Source organism: Diaporthe citri (assembly GCF_014595645.1).
Source record: "Diaporthe citri strain NFHF-8-4 chromosome Unknown scaffold_2, whole genome shotgun sequence".
Taxonomy (NCBI): Eukaryota; Fungi; Ascomycota; class Sordariomycetes; order Diaporthales; family Diaporthaceae; genus Diaporthe; species Diaporthe citri.
This window is the reverse complement of record NW_025064847.1, coordinates 5,574,667-5,593,742: the sequence shown is the minus strand read 5'-3', so window position 1 is coordinate 5,593,742 and position 19,076 is coordinate 5,574,667. Positions and strand designations below refer to the sequence as shown.

The following is a 19,076-nucleotide window of genomic DNA, read 5'->3' as shown; positions in this document are numbered from 1 at the left end:
TTCATAGTAAATTCACGATAAATTCACTAGTTCATGGTAAATTCACGGTAAATCCACCGTGCAACCATCCAGCCACGGTATATTCACCGTTGGTTGGATCTGACAGCTGCTCAAATCTCGAAGTCAAAATTCCGCCACCATTTGAGCATTGGGGTCTAGGAACGACCTCCCTGCCAGATCCCTGTAGGCCATCTCTTATCAATCTTATCAGCACCTCCGATAAGAACTTTTCTCTCGGACTTTTTTGAATTTCTCAACCATCTCGAACCGCTCGCAACCCAATTTTCGCCCCTCGAACAAGCCATTTGTCGACCCACACACATAAATCGTCCAAGATGCCCAAGGCAAAGAGAACCAAGGTGTACCACCTCACCCAGGGTGAATAAGAAGACGCGCGAGCAGAAGGAGAAGCTGTTCCAGGACATCCGCGACACCGTTCCCAAGTACGAGCGCTGCTTCGTGCTGGGCTTCGACAACATGCGCAACAACCACCTCAAGGACGTGCGCCACGAGCTCTCGGACTCCAGGTACGGATGAAGACTCCTAATCTCCACTGAACAAGAAAAGAAAGAAGAAGAAAAAAGTCGAGAGTCAATTGGCCCCAGACCTTCGCCGCACGCCCCCCCACACCGGGGGAGCAATATAGAAGCAGGCCGCTGACTAGAGGGAATCTCGTTTCCGCCGCGAACCAACAGGCTCTTCTTCGGCAAGACGAAGCTCATGTCCCGCGCGCTGGGCCAGACCCCCGAGGACGCCACCGCGGACGGCATCCACAAGCTGTCCAACCACCTGACGGGCAACGTGGCGCTGCTCTTCACCAGCCGCCCCACGGACGAGATAACCACCTACTTCGGGTCCTTCTCCCCCGTCGACTTCGCGCGCGCCGGCGCCGTCGCGTCGCGCGACTTTGTCATCCCCACGGGCGTCGTGTACGCCACGGGCGGCGCGGTCCCCGCCGAGCACGACGTGCCCCTGGGCCACACCATCGAGCCCGAGCTGAGGCGCCTCGGCGTCCCGACGCGCATGGTCCGGGGCAAGGTCGTCCTGGGCGAGGAGACGGGCGGCGGCGAGGGGTATACCGTCTGCAAGGAGGGCCAGGTCCTCGACTCGAGGCAGACGAGGCTGCTGAAGCTGTTTGACCAGTGCCTGAGCGAGTTCAGGGTCAAGATCTTGGCGTGAGTATTTCCACTCCCTTCCACTTGTGAATTTTTTTTTTTTTTGCCCCTTTCTCTCTTCTGCGCAATGCCCGGCATTGTGGTGGTCTCTTCGTATGATATACATGTTTTACTGACAAGTTCCGGGCTATCAGCTACTGGGAGGCTAAGAGCGGGGTCGTCACCGAGGTCGACGAGGCCGACGAGGACGCCATGGATGGTGTGGATGAGGATGATGAGTAGGCGAGAGGGGACAGACAGGTCGAGAGACCGGGGGCCGTGGAGGGTCTTCCGGCCTCCTGCGGCCCACCCGTCTGGGTTGATACCACTACATACTTGGTTTTGATGGCGTTCAGGAAGGCAGGAAAATGGACAGTTAGCATTGCACATGGCAGATGAGGCCTGAGCACAAGACCAAAGAAAAAAAGCTAAAATGATATGTATTGTCTGAAAGCTATGGAAGCAGAACGTCTGCAGAGTGACTATACATACCCACCCGTGTCAGGGAGAGCGTCATGCTACGCCGTGTTTGCTGTTTTCACACATGATACAGTTTCGCTACTTACGCAAGCAAGACGCTTCCATGCGATCGGTTCCATTACAGTTTCCTTTTGTTCCAAACATGCATTACTAACGCCACGCTGGCATGGAGCTCGTGGTCAGTAGGATCCGCAGTCCTTACCTCTGACCTTACCTCGAAAGCTATTCCAGTCTTCCCCTCCGCGTGACTGGCAGATACAAGAAACACACGTCATCTTACAAGGAGAAATACTACCTGTCCTGACCCTTGCTGCGTGGCGCCCAACTGCTCTTTGGGGAGCAAAATTGACGCATGTATGTCGGCTCCAGGAGATACGTCGCGTGCGGTGACACACCCTTCTTGTGTATTATCAGACGGTCCGGGCGTGTGGTTCTAAGAATGGCCACTGTTGGTAGTCCCCGGTTGATCCGTTGGCCTTTTACCTTGAGACAAGGAGTATGAAGTTGACCATGATGTGGAAAGACTTGTTTCCGTCGGCTTACCCTTGTTGTCAAGGAGGCAAGAGAGGTGGAAGACGACAAAAGCGAAATGAGTGGACTCAAGATACCCACCACAAGACGCGGGAGTGTCTTGTCATCAGTAGCGGCGCAATTTGCGTTCGCCTTCGTAGCCTGATCCTCCTTCGTATGGTCGTTTGCGCGAATCGTCGCGGCCGTAGTCGCGGTCACGATATCCGCCGTCTCGGTCTCTGTCTCGATCTCCGCCGCGGTCTCCACCTCTGTCTCTGTCTCCGCCGTGCCTTTGACCAAGCGGCATGGCGTTGCTTCCGGAGCTGGATCGATCGCCTCCACGGTAGCCCCCTCCGCCGCCGTATCCTCTGTCGTCATCGCGTCGACCGTATCCGCCGCCGCCCCCGCGGTCTCCACCTCCACCATAGTCTCTGCGGTCACGGTCATATCGGCCACCCGGTCCGCTCGGCGCGTTTGGTGGTCCGCCGAATCCACGGTCACGGCCTCCGAAGCCCCCGCCGCGACGATCGAAACCGCCACGGAAGCCACCTCGGTCTCCTCCTCTGAAGCCGCCTCCACGTCCACGGAAGCCGCCTCCGAAGCCACCGGGACCGGCCATGGGACGACTTGGCATGGCCTTGGTGTAACCACGCCCGCCAAGTCCACCGCCGAGGCGACGAGGCTTCCAGCCTGAGACGGTACGACCACGCTCGACATCGGTCTTGATACGGCGGCCCTTGATGCTGATACCATCGAGTTGTTCTAGAGCAGCTAAATGTGCGCGCGGCAAAACGCGCTTGTGTCAGTACGACCTTACCATTGTCTGCATACCTTCGTGATGAACTAGATGAAGGGGAAAGGGGACCGAGACAGGCAAGCTTGAGGGCCATGGTCTCGGAGGGGCATTGGTTCGCCATGCAGGCTCCAGGGTGGTTGGCTTGGGAATATTAATGGCAGTATTACCTCTCATGTCCTTTTCTCGCTCAAACACTATGAAGGCGTAGCCGCGGTGTGGCTTTTTCTTCTTGTTTCCCTTCTCGTCGGCATGGCTGTCCCGAACGATTCTGATCTATTGGACATGTCAGCGGAGATGCAAGGTACGAATTAGTGGAATATAGGGCGAAGCATACACGCTCGATCGTCCCGACGCGCCCGAACTCTCTCTCGAGATCCTCCTCATTGGCATCGTAGCTGAGTCGCGAGACCATCAGGGTCTTGAAGGCATCGCCACGGATGTTGGGATCGTTGGCCGGGTTGACTGTGTTCCAGGTGTTAGCCTCGCGTACTGGGAACATCGGATAGGGGGCATCTTACACAGCTTGGGAGCCTCGGTGACGAGCTTCTCGATCTCGGCCTTCTTCTCAAGCTTCTTGCGGTCGCGTGCTTGCAACCAACTCTCCGTGGGGACGTAGCCGTCGGCGTCCTTGTAAGTTTCAAGGTGAGGCAGGAAATCTGCGACACCTCCAATGGCAGCCGTCTTGCGCTGCTCTGGTGGAAAATCACAAGGAGGGACCCATCGCAGCGGAGGTCGGGGCGCAAACAGCGCCAGGAGGTTGGGAGGGAGCTTGTCGGTCATTTTCAGTCCTCGTTCAGGTCATTTGCACTTGGCTGAGATCCGTTCAAAATGAAGTTCGGTACTCGCTTCGATGAACCAAGGCAGTTGCGCGCCTTGGACTTGAATAGACAAGTCAGGACGAGCGCAAACGACGGCGGGTGGACAGGAAGGGAGACGGTTGAAAGGAGAAGGCCTTTGCGACAGGTTGCCTAGTTGAGAGCTAGGCCGTCGACGACAACAGGGGACAAGAGCAGGAACGCGCCTCGAAAAAGCTCAGGCCACCATCTTACATAAGCAACATTTTTGGATGCGATAGGACGCATCGGGCGAGACGACTGATTGAACGACGATGATGTCCGTCCTCAACACATTTGGCAGGCCACCATGACAATAAGACCAGCAATAGAGGCAGTAACAAAGGGCCGAGTAAGTTTTGTCCTCCCTAGCATATCAATTCCACGCCGCACCGTGCTGACCGTCCTGACAGAACGGCGTCGGCGCCTTCGTGCTGCAATGCAAGAGGATGGACTTCCACTACTGTGACTGGGCAGGGAGCTCAAAAGGCATGAAGTAAGTGGTGCAAGCCCTCTCTTGCCTGCTGGACCAGTGCTAACCCGTCCTGGCAGCTCCTTTATCAAGTCCCTCCTTCCCAGGTTCGCCGCCGCACACCCCGAGATCGAGGTCACCGTCTCCCCACGGCCGACCAAGCACCCCATCGTCAGCGCACACTACATTAACGGCAACACGCGGGCGGTCTGCGTGAAGAACCTCCACGCGAACCAGATACAGCAGAAGGTCGAGCTGCTGCGGGACTCGACTGGCGAGAGGAACAAGAGATACAGCAAGCCGGTGAAGAGCATCAACGAGAGTGTCAGAGGCGTCTGGTCACCGTACCACGGCAAGGGGCTCACAGTATAGACGTGGCCGGAGCCGAGGGGAAGGGGACAGACAGAACGTGTATTTTACATGCATGGTGCTGGAGTGCCACATATCATGAGACGAACGGTCTTCAGGCGTGGCATCCGTGTCAATTACATACCCGGACTACGTCTTTAAAAGCATCAAGAAGCGCAATTTAACGAGCAACTAAAGGGGCGAAATGGAGTGGTTTCATAAGGTTCATTTGACTACTTTTTGCTGCCTATCTTGGTGGTCCTTATGGCCCCGATTCTTCCGGGGGAATTGCCCACGGACTACTCCTCTCCCAGCTCAACGGCAACGACCTTTATGCCTGGGTGCTGTTGATGATGTCGACGAAGGCAGGCTTCAAGCTAGCACCGCCGACGAGGAAACCGTCAATGTCGGCCTGCTTGCTGAGCTCCACGCAGTTTTTCTCGCTGACGCTGCCGCCGTACAGGATGCGGGTCTCGTCGGCGGCCTTGGCGTCGACCTTCTCCTTGAGCCACTGGCGGATGGCGGCGTGGACCTCCTGGGCCTGCTCGGTGGTGGCGACCTTGCCGGTGCCGATGGCCCAGATGGGCTCGTAGGCGACGACGATCTTGGACCAGTCGGAGCCGATCTTGGCCTTGAGGGCGTCGAGCTGCTTGGTGACGACAGCGACGGTCTTGCCGGCCTCGCGCTCCTCGAGCGACTCGCCGCAGCACCAGATGACGCTCAGGCCGCCGTCGGTGGCGAACTTGGTCTTGGACGCGACCACCTCGTCCGTCTCGCCCAGGATCGTGCGCCGCTCGCTGTGGCCCAGGATCGCCCAGGTCACGTTGCTGTCCTTGAGCTGCTCCACCGAGATCTCGCCCGTGTAGGCGCCGTTGGGCTTGTCGTAGACGTTCTGCGCTGACACCTCGATGCCTTTGTTCAGGGAGTCACGGACGTAGTGGAGGTAGAGTGCTGGTGGTGCAACAACGACCTCTGTGATGTGGAGAGGCGGGTTAGCAGAGTGTACTTCTGGCTTGGCTTATTCCGGGATCGGCTCAGAGCAGTGTCAGGTCAGACATACCAGCGTTGGGGTCGAGCTTTGCACTGTTCAGGTTGTCGACAATCGCCTTGATGGACGACTTGGTGCCGTTCCTGTAGGTTTGGCGAGGCCATCATCAGTCCAGAAGCTCTCCGGAAGCTCTGCGGGGTTTTCAGGAGCTCGGGGGAGCTTGGTGGTAGCTCACATCTTCCAGTTTCCTCCGACAAAGAACTTGCGAGCCATGATGGGCAATTGGTAGCTGAGGGTATCGAGATAGTTGGAAAAGGAGGGTATTGTCTATCAGGAAGGAGTTATGAATTATGCAGTTGCAGCTGGCAGAGTGAAGAGGGAGAGAGTTTCAGGAAAAGCGTACTTGAGGTGACGACAGTCTTTCTGCTCTTTAGAGGGCAGGAGGGGCAGCAATGGAGGGGCACGGAGCAGGAGCACAGGCATGCCAGACGTCGTTTCTGGTGGGGACTCGCCGGGACTTGGCGGCTCTCGTTCGATGGCCCCTAGTTTCGTCCTCAACGAAAACAACTCATCGCCTCACTTTCCTCGGCAAACAGCATGACTTCATGTGCTTAGCTCTCCCTGCTTTTCCCGCATGATTTACGATGTTCTGTGGCGTGACGTTATAAAACCCACCCAATCCTCCAATGCTGCAGTGAGGGACTGAGTCGCGCTCCACTCCAAGGTGGGCTGGCCTGGGAACACCACGGTTACCCGAACCCATCACCGAGCGAATCGGCTTCCCAAGGCATACGGGTGTTAGTCCAAGCATCCAGGAGTTTCGATCCCAATGCCCGAGGCACCTTGGCAGATTTAAAGACGGCTGAGCAGCCAATTGAAGATGTGCCACGAGTCTGTCCGCGCTGTTGCAAGCAACTGGTTCGTCCGCGTCCATTGCTCGGCCAAATTCCATCGGGGGATGGCTCGCGATGGAACTGAGGCCCGCCCAATCGCCTGAGGTTGGGCCGACACGCCACGTTTGGCGGAGCATGCAGCATCAAATCTCTTAATATCTACGAGTTATCGAGCAGTACCGCGGGGTCATTGTTCTCTCTTGAATGTTGTCAAGCTTTGCCCTGGCTGTCAACCTGTCGCCGAGGCAGCATCAACACAGTCTGACATGCAACCCACGGTTCATATTCCAGCCGCAGTTACGAGAACACAAGACGGCTGCCGACATGATCGGTGAGACTTCTTCGATATGACTGCCTACATGAAGTACGCAGAAAGTCAACGCCTGCCCAGATTCTATCGCCCTGAACTGCATGGGTGATTATGGATTCTACTGCGATCTGTCCATCACGACCAAGGCCCTCCCTAAATGGGTATCGGATCACAAGTCAACATGAAGGTACGGTTGAGTCAGCTTTGATAAGCTGTGTCGATGGTCATCACTTGCAGTCTCGTGGGCAATGAGAAGTCAGCTGTGGAACCACCGTCTGGTTGCATTCTGAAGCTGCATTCTGAGTACGAAGCTCCTGGTAATAGCATTGCCGACTGGGACGGCGTTCTGGCAACATAAGAGAAAGAAGCACGCTCGATCCGCAATCATTACTGCCCAGTTTTTCCGCCCGTTGCGATGCTTGGACAGGTTCCAGGCTTGTTTTCCAAGGACACCCCCCCCCCTGGCCTAGACAAGAAAGCTCATCGCCTATAATCACGATCGAAATCATACGTGCGGTCTGTCCTCCGCGAGAAAGGGGCGAAAGGGTTCACAGAAGATTGGGGCGATTCCTCACGCCTCCTCCGGTACAGTGATTCCTCGTCTATCTGGGCTCGCATGATATGCTCCTGCTCTTGTCGAGCCCGCGCCTCACGGAGTCGTTGGGCCTCAAAGATGGATGGAGTCACTAAGATCGTCATGATAACGCGAGTCGCGGTCGATTCTCAGGCGCTGGAAGTTGTCTTCAAGCTGTCGACCGACCTCGCTTGAGGTGACATGCCGGATCCGTGTTGGAGATAATCCCTCGTTGATGATCTCCGGCCGGGGCGCGTATCGAGGCTTGTATCTCCTGGCAGCAAAGTCGAGGCTCTCGGCATCACCCAGGGTGTGCCGGAAGGCAGCTTTCTGATCCGATCTCCCAGCATGGTAGGCTTCGGCCTGGATTTGATCAAGACTCTCGACCGGGATTGCAGCCTTTCTTGGGGGTACTGGCACCTGGATGATGGGTACACGAGCTCCACTTCCAGTGACGATATATGATGGCTCCTCGACGAGACTGTGGCGACGGCCAGGGCGGTAGACGTCGACCCCGAAATTCCTGGGCTCTTCAAGGTACCTCAAGGATCGCCTCTTCTGGTCATGGTGTTTCCTGCCCTTGTGCGAGTCTGATGAATGCGAGGGCTCGGTAACTAATGTGGACTCGGAACCAAGTTCGGAACCCGACCCGTAGTCGGAACACTCCGAGCTGTCAGAGCTTCTGGAATGGCGACTCCGATGGTTCCTGTCCTTTCGATGGTCCACCTCGACCCGGATTGGTGTATGGGGTCGACCAAGTCCTTGTACAGGGTGAGACTGATGCATCGGCATGCCTTGGGCACGGTGCACTTGTCCCTGCATTGGTCCCGGGCTGCGCATAGGAGCAGCCTGTGGGTGGTACATTGGTCCTGGCTGGGGCTGTTGCACAAGCTGAGGGCGGGGGTGGGGGACCATGTGCTGCTCCGGCGCCTGGTGGTGCCTTATCTGCATCGCTTCGGATTCCCGCTGCTTCTCAATGCCAACGGACCGAGCCAGCTCGCTCGGTATCTGAGTTGGCTTGGGACAGCGTTTGAAGTAGGCCGTGATGGAAGTACGCTCGTACCTCCTCTTCTGTTGGATCTTCCTCTTCGTGTTGGACCTTCGCGTATAGACCTTCTCGCGCTTTTGCATGACGGGTTTAAGCGTGTAGTCAATCTGCGCGAGCACGGTGTGGAAGCGTGGATCGTATTCCTCAAGCGAGAGCTCGCGTTGCGCTTTTGCAAGTTGGTCTTGTTGCTTTGGTCCCAGGTCATTCTGCTTCTCCAAGAGGGTCCTCCCTTTCTTACCGTCCTCCTTGTTCAACCGCCGGACTTCCTTCCGAGCGTCCACCTTGTCGACACCTGCAATGCGTCTCCTGATGCAATTATCCCAGCTCGCCTTCACTTCTTCGCCCTCGGAGTCATACTCGTCATACGGCTCAATTTTCTCGAACCTCAGGATGACATAATCCGACAGGTCTTCCCGGATATCGCCTTCAGTCACGCCCTCGGCCCGAATGTCGGAGACAACGACGGGACGCTGGAAGTGGGATGGTATGACATGTCTGGGAGGGTGAGGTGGTTGTGGTGGGAATGAAGCTGCTATTTGCGGCATGGGCCGTTGCATCTGTGGCGGAAGAGACATGGGCGCCACCGTAGGCACGGGACGCTGCTGATGCACCATCGGCGGCGGCGGTGGAGGTGGCGGCCGGCCCCCTATACCCGGCTGGTGATGTTGAGGAGGGACCGGGATTGGGGGTGGTTGAGGCTGACCACCATTGAGATGGTAGAATTCCTGCATGGTCACGAACGTGGAAGAAAGGCTCAACTACAGAGAAGCAAGAGACGATTCTGCCTTGGCCAGAGAAGGGCGAGAGTAAGGTTGGATGAAGACCGACTACTCTCAGTCAGGGCGAGTAGGCAGAGCCAGGCAGCAAGGCTTTAATATACCTGGGGCGGTCGGAGGAGGACAGGCAACGCGAAGCAAGTTGATGGGATGGTGTGCAGCCCACAACAATCTTTTGGTACGTCACGAAAGTGAGGCGAGGACAAGAAGGGCCACGCGGTTCGTTCGTGTCGCCAGGGACGACTGAAGAGTGAGACAGGAGGGACAACCCCCAGATCTGAGCCACGCGTGTCTAGGACGTGGTGTCCAGCGCCGTCGAGGTCACTCAGTACGGATCACTCGGCCAGATGAACAGCTCCGAGGTCTCAGAGTAGTCCTGGACGGCTGCTGCCGCTACGACCTTGCGACGAACCATCCTCCAGATCAGCAGTCCGAGACTCGACTCGAGGAACCGGGAGCGGGCAAATACATGTACACCAACTTCGAGAAACAAGTGCCGGGCATGGAGAAGCGCTACTTACCACTACCAAAATGGGCTAAAATATAGCAACGTCTCGCCCCACTCTGGCTTGCTCGGTGAGTCGAGTGTCACACACACACCTTCTTCAACTCACTGGGTGCAGTCTTGTTTATATCGCGGGTCATGATTGGCCAGGCATCCTTCGGAGAGCAGCGCGGACTGCTCGAAGGATTGCCAAGAGCGGAGGCTAAGCTCGAGCTCAGCTTGTCACCTAGCACTGACAGACACACAGGCAGACAGGTCGCGACTATAGCGGGCCTGGATGGCCACAGACGCTGGCTGTGGCCGCAAGCAATTATGCGTTGCCCGCACCGCAAAGCCAGTGTTCACATATGTGGTGTCTCGTTGCTCAAATATGTCAGGGGATGATCTGGTACGAGTTGGAGACATGGTGGAACCGCGACTACCGCCCAGCGCTACCTGATGCCCTGATATTCACACCTCGACACTGAAAGATGTTGACCAACACCTGTTGAGATATGTCTTTGATCATAGACAGCGGTGTGTAGTATGGAAAGTCTCATGCGCCCCGTATGCTGTACGACGCTGACCACCTGAGCCTCATGCCGCATCGGTCGCCGAGACTACGGAGAAAAGAAGGCAGCCGACTGAACGCCTTATTTCCACTTCGCTCGGGCAACGCTAAGGCATGCAAAAACAGCCCAAGCAACGGTGGCCTCCAGGTGCATATGCAGCCTCGTTCTGTTTACTCCTTCATTTCCCATTCGCTCTTTGTTCGTCAAGTGACGGAGACCAGGGTCCCGTATTCGCCAGAGCTATCTCCTCATGTTGATAAGGTCTACACCCTCCTTCACTGACTCCAACACCTCGGGCCCGACTGCTTGCCGCGCATTGTGGCTTGTCTAGCTTCTCTGCTTACGTTACACACACCTCAAGCCACCCAGGCATCTCTACATCGTCGCCAATAAGCGCTGTCTGCTGTTATGTGTGCGGCTCTGCGACCAATATTGGCGAGTGAGAGGACGGGAGCATCGCCCTTGGCTGCTGCTTACTTTGGCTTAGGCTGCTGCATCCAAGAACAGCGTGCTATTGTTTCTGCACTGACGATCTCAGTGCCTGACAGGCAAACGCTGCAAACTCCATGTTGACACCGCTGATCACAGGCTGCCATTCGTCACTAAAACAGACAAAAACGTCAATTTGAGCCGCAAATCCTGCTAGTGCTAGAGAAGCTTTCTCGAATTTCGGGGGTAAGTAACTCAGGTGTATCTCCTGTCGACTCTCGTGTACAGGAGACATGTCTTTCCCTGCTCGACCAGTCGGTCCTCATTACCGAGGCTCCCATTCCTGGAACCGCAGTCACATTGTGTCCGTTCAGCGTGCACCGCCGCCTAGTGTACTGCTTCACATACTTGAATCGGCGAAACCCTTTGGCCATTTTATTGTGGGACATATGGAAGAGAACCCTCGATCCCAGTTTGTCCATTCACGGGGGACCATGCTCTCCATGCTTGCCGCATTGTCATGTCATGCAGGTCGCCCTGCGGTGCGCGCCGCTGCAGACGGCCGATCGCAAGCCTCTTGCTTAGCCGGGCAAGATGCATTGGCCAAATATGATGCATGGACTCACCGAGGGCGGTGTTGGGCATGAAGCGAGCATTCATAACCTACAGAGTGCCAGTTCCTACCTGCGGGTTGGGTATTGGTCCCTAGGCCCCGATCTGGACTGGCTGTATCTATCTGGTACGCCCACTTTGGTACATTATATCGCATCAGATGCAGTCGATTTATCATTTTTCGAGTGGTTTGTGTGTCTCCTACTCGTTTGCTAGCGTCTGTACCCCGTTTCTCTGATCGCTGTGGGCATGCTGCACAAGGTGTGCTGCCCGATGTCGCCCCCAGATCTGACCATGGGCTCTTCCTGGACTGACACCCCATTCGTCGTCCCCTTTCCACCTCACCCTGACCGGGCTCTTGACCACGCCACGTTTTCCGGTGCTGCATGCATGCCTCGCGGTCGGAATTCTTCACCTCTTTGGGGAAACCACTCAATCCCTCATGCATGCAGTCAGTCGCACGCGGTGCACCCGGAAAATAATATATGTACGATCAACGGCGGACCGCCCGGTTTGAGTCTGTGTTACGTGCCAGCGCCTACGCCCGCACTAGCCCCCCTCCCCCATTCCCTGTCGCCTCCTAGCCAAGCTGCGGACAGAGAATCTCTGGGAGGGAGGGGACGGAAAGGAGGCAAAAAGAACATAAGAAAAGGAAGCCCGACGAACCCAAAGCGCGTCGATGGAAGAGCGGTGGGTGCCCAACGGTTCCGCGACGCCGATCCAATGCTGTCGGACGGTGCCACCGGGTCCTGCTTCTATGCGTTGTTGTTGCGGCACGCTGCTCGACAACGCTCTGGTGGTGGAGGCTGAGGTGCTGTGCTCCGTGTCGCCGAGGAAAAGAGTTGGCCAATTCTTTATTAGTCGGGTTACAGCTAGCGGCGCGCGCGATAGGGGACGGCCTCGAGTCCTCTTTTTGGAAGGGGAAAGTGGTGCAATGCTGTGGACGGGAAGGGTTGCTCGTGTTTCTCTTTGTGTGCTGGTGTGTGTATTTTTCGCGCCGTCATGGTCTTGTGCAGTGCTACGATGATTCCCTCGTTTTCCTGAGTCAAAAGCTCACTACCGCGTACAGACATCCGAATGTGGTAATCCGGGTTGAATGGATGCACCTGCTCTATTCTCGCCATAATAGTGCATTGAGAACCAGAATCTTGGACCATCGAAGCTGACCTCTTGGGCTTAGTGTTATCATGGCACTTTGGGGCCAACGTGCCTGCATGCAGCTCTCCGTCAGAAATCAATGGATGATTTTCAATCTCACGAGATCGAGTTTTTAAGCATGCTTTTGTCAAACATAAGCGCTGACGGTTGACAAACGGCGGATTTATGCACCGTCTGGTAATCCGTTCCCACACTCCAATGCGCAAGGCATTCGTTTCACTCCTCATTGATTCTTCCTCCTCCACCTGCTCGCTTCTTGCTGCTCATTCCCATGAGAATCTCAGTATATCTCTTGCGGCAGTTACTCTTTTATCTTCTGCTTATGGAACAAATCTAATTGCAGAGTCAGTTGTGACATACGGTTGAGATCCATGGGGTTGGCGACACAAACCAGGAATCTCGGGCATCCAGCTCGACCTTTCTTTGCAGAAGAACTCTCCCTTGGGCGGCAGCTTCTCAGGGTCATCCAAAGTACCGTATGTTATGTACCTGAATTTATCCGCAGCTTGTTCCTGTTGTGATCGTGTTTTATCAGATCATGTCTGGGTCTTTTTAAGTCATGGATCAAAATCGTGGACACATACCCCGTATTCACAAATGAACGAACCGCAATTGTCGCAAAACTCCCGTACAACGCCATTGTCCTGCTTGTACAGCTTTGGCTCTCCTTGGCTGTATTTGAAGCTCTCGATTGGGATCTAGGTAAAGACGGTAAGACGACTGTGTGTCTGTGGCGACATGGCCAAAGAGGGGGGGGGGGTTGCCGGGTACATGCCTTGGAGGTCAGCCCATAGTTCGTGCCAAATGCCTTCTTGCAGCTCGAGCAGTGGCACAGTGATGTCCGCGCGGAATCGGCAGAGTCGAGCCTCACGGTGTACTGCAGCTTCCTACACGTGCACGTTCCAGTGAGATTGAGAGCCATTGTGGAAAGGAGTCTCCAAGGCGTGGGGTGAGTTCAAGATAGACCGGAGTCAAGACGGGTGGTTTTTGAGTGCTAGTAGGCGAGACAGCATCATGTTCTAGGTGGCTGTCCCTTTCGTCTTATGATGCCGTGGAACTGGCATCAGCATGATCGGCATTGGTTCTTGTGCGACTGGGGGGAAATGGCACTGCACATATCCTAATGTCATCGTATGTCATGGTGATTCAACAGGCGTGGCGTCGCCGATGGACCCTTGGCTGCTCACTTTTGGGAAAGCAACACTACTTTCAGCTTCTTTCTCGGGAATATCTTACAAGGCGGCATCAGAGCTAGATTGAATTTAAGTTGCAGACGTTGCGGCAAGAATGCAGGTGGCTTAATTAGGCTCAAAGCGATCAAAGGGTGCTCCTATGGGCCTGCTCTGTAGATGAACAATCAATACAAGTTTCGACTCTGAAGACTTAATCCAGCCTGATGAGTTCTCCGTTTTCTCGTGAAAGTAGCTTCGGCACGGGTTCAGGAGCTTGGCTTCGACACGCGCCTTTTCACATACCACCTGGGCAAGTACACATCGATCCCAGCTGCATTACCATACAAACTAATGCAAGCCCTAAGTTAAGTGAACATATGTCTGCTAGTGCCTGCATCTTGAAGAAATTTGCCCGGTTCTGTGTTGCATGCCTCAGTAGCGCGCAAAACACTGCCGCTCAAGACTTGGAGTTGGAAAAATAACATCGACTTCTATTACCTCGAGGGCTACGAGCTCGTATTCCGATACCGCTTTTCTATGCTATGTATAAGCGACACAGTAAGGCACCTTCGATGCCAAGTGTCCGATTTTGAACTACTGAATGTGCGACTACTGTTGTACGTCAGTACTCTTGGCCACGTCCTCCCATTCTTCACAGATCTTCAACGTTTCCTCGCATTTGTCCTTGATTCTGGTCCAACCATCGCTTCCGAGTGGCACTCTGAGCGGAACTGTCTTGCCAGCGGCCATCCCGGTGCCATTGGTCAGCTCGATCATCCGCGTAACGGCTTTTGCAGAGTCGCCCGGCTCGTTTCCTACAATGCTCTGTTCGACAGCCTGGACGCCTGTAACCTTTGTCAGAACCAAGCCGTGTTGATGTGCCAAGGTCCCTGCGACCAAGGTAGGCCTGGGATATTGTCATCGATAATAGCAATTTCGAAATCATTGTACGAACCGGCATTGAACTGTGAATAGATATCCACGCGCGGCTCCACGTGGCTGATGTTACTGAAGGCTCGGGTCCGGAAGTAGCCGGGCTCAACAAGCAGCACTTTTAGGCCTGGCGCAAAGATAGCAAGCTCCTTTGCGAGACACTCCACGGCTCCTATATGGGTGAGGTTAGTTCGAATAATCTAAGCAGTGATCAGGTATCACCGAGAAAGGAATATCAAACCTTCGAGTGCGAACTTGGTCGAACAATATCCGGTCGCACTGGGGTCAGCACTATCTGTTTGTCAGAATATCACGCTATCGTTCATGAAGAGAACCACGCCAATAAGACATACTGCCATCCTGCCTGAGAGCTCATGAATAGTAGAGTTCCTGTCCCCTTGGCCCGGAGCTTTGGCAGAATCGCGCGGGTTATGTTCAGTGGGCCGTGGAAATTGGTCTTGAAGACGTCTTCCAGATCCTTTTGCCTACGAAAGAATGTCAGCAAAGAAAAGGTCAGCATAAGAAGAGGGTTCACACATACGTGATTTCCTCAAAGGCTCCACTAAGAATATAGCCAGGTCTGCGGTGCCATAGTGCGAGCGCGTATGTGCCAAGGAATGATTCAAGTTCCCAGAGCAGAACAAGTGACTGCAATGCTAGTTGGTAGCTTCCAGGAAATAGTGTGAGAACTCGTCCTCAAGTAACTAGCCGCGAGATGTGGGACTCGGTGACCGTGTAGGGTGAGCCAACTATTTACCAACGGGCCATGAAGTAGCGCAGGGGTTGTTTGTAGAGACATCACGTAGACAATGCTGCGTATTGTGCTCATGATCCTTGAGATACTGTGATGGATTCGGTTAATTGTACCATTTATAGACCACACCGTAGTAAGTTTGTTGGCAGCTACAGTAAGGGAGTAAGCACTAGTAACAAAAGATCCCGGTAGGGGCGCGACTCCACCACTGGTGACTTCGGCCTTGCTAGTTCCCACAACCGCTTGTGAAAACCACCCGTGCTGTCATTGAGTCGATCCGGAAGACTCGAGAGTGTAGGATCAATTTCAATACACAAGTAAATTTCACGCAGTTTTAAGTTAAACGCTCAGTGGTCTCGATTCTGAAGAAGCATACGTTGAGTGTCGGGATTATTGCCGAGGATAAATAAACCTTCCGTAGCAACACTATCTTGTCTGTCTTTGCTATTTCAGTAACACTTCCCTGCTATGAATAGAGCCTCCAAAGGATCTAGAGAAAATCAGGGCCATGCTGATTTCTGAAAAGGCCATAGAGATGACATGATGGGTATTGCTACTTGAAATCTAATTGAAGGGGTCATCGGGGGCTTGGGCCAGTCTGGCAGTTCTTGGACTCCAATCACAATCCCGAATAGACTCAGCTGCGTTTGTAGTCAAGATTACGAGTATAATTCAGTACGTTGTGCTGCCTAGGAAGTCAACTGTCGAAGTATATGATTGCTCTGCCCTACACATAAGGCACCCCCTTCTCCGCTGGCTTAACATTCACCTTCCACGAGACCCCTAACACCTCCTGCCCACTCTTCATTCTCTCTACGACTCCGTATCGGAATTCGATGCCCTCGAATGCCTTAGTCATCTCCAAGCCTGCTAGACCTCCGAATCCCGGTGCCAGATTGACGTATTTGGAGTCTCGAATCGCTGACGACGCATATCCGAGTATGTCGGGTGTTCTTGATACATGGCAGAAGACGGCCCCGGCAATGCTGCCCGCGAACATTACCAGTGCCGTGACGAAGAATACTGTGATCCATGGTGTATTGATGGTGTACACCTCCTCGTAAGTGTGAATGGACGCGAGCGTTGTAAGATTGCCAATGTGACCAGGTGATATACCACCGGCTATGGATTCGAAGGCTTGGCTAGCCATCAAATACGTGTTTATCAGCTGGCCCAGACGTAATCCGATGTCACTAGTGGTAATATGGTCCAAATTGGGAAGCATCTGACTCGTCCCGTCAAGCAAAAAGGATGATGAGGTGTTGAAAAGGTATGCAAGCGAGGTGTCTGCAAGCCCATGGTTGTCCCGGAGACCACTTGCCGCTGGTAGCATCATGGAAAGAGCCCGAAAGACCCACGGAAATGAAAGATGTGTGATATTGGTCGAGGGGTGTGGCTTCTGCGATGCACGTTGGGCTATGACTGAGCATTCGCCCACTCTCAAGGGGTCGGTCCGGCTGCATTTAATTTGTGATTCGATGTAGGACTGGGCTATTGAGCAGGTCGCCGAAAAAGCATTGACGTCGTAGGAACCGTTGGAACTTGAAGACAGGGAAGAAACCGATTGCAAAAGTAGGCTTGCCTGAGAAGTAAGGATGTTCGTCTCGTTGACAAAAGCATTCGGAGAATAATATGTAGAAATAACCTCCCTCGCCTCGGCAAAATGGGCTGGCACATGAGACCATATCCACATCGACTTCCTCTTCAACCACAATGGGTCTACAAATGTGTCTGAAGCGAGTATCCAGGGCTCAGTATCGTTATGTTCGTCGTACGCGCAAGCCTGCCATGTCCCATTCGCGACTTCAGGGAAATCTAGCAAACTGGGCCGCCTAATCAAAGATGTGTTATCGAAGGAGGCATAGGGGATGTAAACGGAGCCGTTCTCATAATCCGAGCGGCTGTAATTTGAGTAAACAACAGAAGGGCATTGCAATTCAATGTAGCTGGTTTCCACGTTGAAGGTGTAGTTAAGGTGGGAACCTCTCTCGGTCATGGCTGCGGGAAGGCCAACCAACGATGAAAACACCAAGTTATCGTTGTCCGGGACTTGGACCCATGAGTCATCTGGATGGGTATTTTCGTATGAGGACATGTATGGGATCTTGACGTTTCCCCATGAGTCCTGGCTGCTTGCTTTCGTCTCGTCGGCAGATAGCATCGCGGCGGTGTACATGGATCTCGTCAAGTCAAAGTTGCCGCTTTGACCCCAAAAGGTGGACTCGAAGAAGAATGGTGGGGTATTTGTATCGAAGTACACCACGGGGCCGTGGGTTTGGGTATCTTTCAATGCTGTGCCAAAAGCACGAAGGATGGATTGTGCTCCGAGTGGCGACAGCGACCAAATCATGGTCATCAAGACTCCGACGGTATTGAGCCCGCCGAGGTGAATCTGCGTCAGGAATGCCGAGAACACCGTTCGGCTGCCAAGCCACTGCTCGATGGAGGGCAGACTGGCTCCCTTCTCCAACCTCCACCGGGAGACCTGCGTGGTCAGGCGGCCGAATACGGCGGCGAAAACGATGGGAAGAGCGGTGGCGGCCTGCTTCAGGAGATTAGTGATTTTCCAGATGAACCCGAGTCGGTGCTTCTGATTAGGAAGTGCTGACAACTCTAATCCCATTGTTAAAGCTCTGGTGGGATATTTTGTGAGTAGGTTTACCGTTGGCCTGTGCGAGGAGACATGCTAGCACAATGAACGGGACCGTAGACAGCACCGAGATCGTATCTGTCAAGAACGATGGCCAGGAAAACGACAGAGCCCGCGGTATGGGCCCTGAAGAGTTACTGCGGTGAGAGACTACATCGTCATCCACAGCCGTGACGTCCGATGATCCACTGGACGACACAATGTCATGAGGTGGGTCGGAATCTGGAGTCGTATAGGGACGCCCAGAGCGGGGTTTTCGTATGAGGGTATGTGAAGGCTCAGGGCCATGACTGTGATTTGATGCAGTACGTCGGCTGCGCTTCGTGACGGGGAGGCATGGGTCCTGCTCTTGAGGTGTTCGCTGCATTGTAGAAAACGAGTAAACTTCCAAGGGACAGTATAATGCTCATAACTTCTCATGTGGTCATGGGATTCCCAGAAAGAAAAGCAATTCTTGGGGGAAAACAGGGAATGAAAAGATTTAGTATTTTGCCAATGGCGGCCCTCAAAACCTGTGAGCATTCGAAATTCCGCCTGAGGGCTCGTAAATTGGGCGTGGCAGTGTCAGCAAGCTGAAATATAGCTTTCCACTAAGCCGTTGTGCAAGTGTGTGTTACACCTTGGTTGCTCTATTTGCCCATGTGCACCGCACTGGTAATGGCCATTGGGTATTGCCTGACGAAGGGGGTTTCGCAACTTGACCGATCTCTGTTCATTGTAAGACCTAATGTCCATTTGATCTGTGAAACGACGTTTCATTGTTGAATATCAAATTGGCACGGCATACTGTGGAACACACTTCGAAGATCGCCAATGAACCAGAAACTCCAACAAACACTAACAGTGTACTTACTTGCGGCCTCCAACATGTTTGAGACAGTGATTGCTTTGATAGTTGCCACTGTCTGTCTCTCAGTGCGTGCTGCCGAGACTCCGGGCAAACCGTGTTCAGCGTCTTGGCCTGCAGCTGCCACGATGGTGATTTCCGCGTTGCGATAGATCTGGCCCATTGTGCCCAGGTTCAACTTCTTATCCTCTGGGCTGTCTTGTATGATACATAGTGCATCAACCCACAGAAACCGGTAATTGGGTCGCCTCGTCGCGGTCATTGCATCAACGATCGTGCGAGA

At 54.1% G+C, this 19,076-nt stretch overlaps 6 protein-coding genes across 6 annotated transcripts; 2 read left to right on the top strand and 4 right to left on the bottom strand.

Annotated features, from left to right (window-relative positions):
• Nucleotides 1-335: 335 nt before the first annotated feature.
• Nucleotides 336-1,397, top strand: INS49_007096 (uncharacterized protein; the record flags this gene model as incomplete). Its single annotated transcript, XM_043167861.1, has 4 exons — nucleotides 336-359; nucleotides 403-527; nucleotides 696-1,175; nucleotides 1,310-1,397. 4 exons carry the CDS (start codon nucleotides 336-338, stop codon nucleotides 1,395-1,397), a joined length of 717 nt encoding a protein of 238 aa, XP_043029005.1.
• Nucleotides 1,398-2,271: 874 nt separating this feature from the next.
• On the bottom strand, nucleotides 2,272-3,720 carry INS49_007095 (uncharacterized protein; the record flags this gene model as incomplete). The annotated part of the gene is made up of 4 exons (XM_043167860.1): nucleotides 2,272-2,915; nucleotides 3,108-3,213; nucleotides 3,275-3,402; nucleotides 3,459-3,720. The coding sequence occupies 4 exons, from the start codon at nucleotides 3,718-3,720 to the stop codon at nucleotides 2,272-2,274; spliced, it is 1,140 nt and encodes a 379-aa protein (XP_043029004.1).
• Nucleotides 3,721-4,083: 363 nt separating this feature from the next.
• INS49_007094 (uncharacterized protein) lies at nucleotides 4,084-4,617 on the top strand (the record flags this gene model as incomplete). The annotated part of the gene is made up of 3 exons (XM_043167859.1): nucleotides 4,084-4,125; nucleotides 4,187-4,269; nucleotides 4,326-4,617. The coding sequence occupies 3 exons, from the start codon at nucleotides 4,084-4,086 to the stop codon at nucleotides 4,615-4,617; spliced, it is 417 nt and encodes a 138-aa protein (XP_043029003.1).
• Nucleotides 4,618-4,924: 307 nt separating this feature from the next.
• INS49_007093 (uncharacterized protein) lies at nucleotides 4,925-5,854 on the bottom strand (the record flags this gene model as incomplete). The annotated part of the gene is made up of 3 exons (XM_043167858.1): nucleotides 4,925-5,565; nucleotides 5,654-5,724; nucleotides 5,817-5,854. 3 exons carry the CDS (start codon nucleotides 5,852-5,854, stop codon nucleotides 4,925-4,927), a joined length of 750 nt encoding a protein of 249 aa, XP_043029002.1.
• A 1,597-nt stretch (nucleotides 5,855-7,451) lies between these two features.
• INS49_007092 (uncharacterized protein) lies at nucleotides 7,452-9,020 on the bottom strand (the record flags this gene model as incomplete). The annotated part of the gene is made up of 1 exon (XM_043167857.1): nucleotides 7,452-9,020. The coding sequence occupies one exon, from the start codon at nucleotides 9,018-9,020 to the stop codon at nucleotides 7,452-7,454; it is 1,569 nt and encodes a 522-aa protein (XP_043029001.1).
• A 5,198-nt stretch (nucleotides 9,021-14,218) lies between these two features.
• INS49_007091 (uncharacterized protein) lies at nucleotides 14,219-17,919 on the bottom strand (the record flags this gene model as incomplete). The annotated part of the gene is made up of 8 exons (XM_043167856.1): nucleotides 14,219-14,454; nucleotides 14,565-14,714; nucleotides 14,784-14,833; nucleotides 14,896-15,027; nucleotides 15,084-15,104; nucleotides 15,426-15,445; nucleotides 16,066-16,438; nucleotides 17,315-17,919. 8 exons carry the CDS (start codon nucleotides 17,917-17,919, stop codon nucleotides 14,219-14,221), a joined length of 1,587 nt encoding a protein of 528 aa, XP_043029000.1.
• Between the last annotated feature and the right edge of the window lie 1,157 nt (nucleotides 17,920-19,076).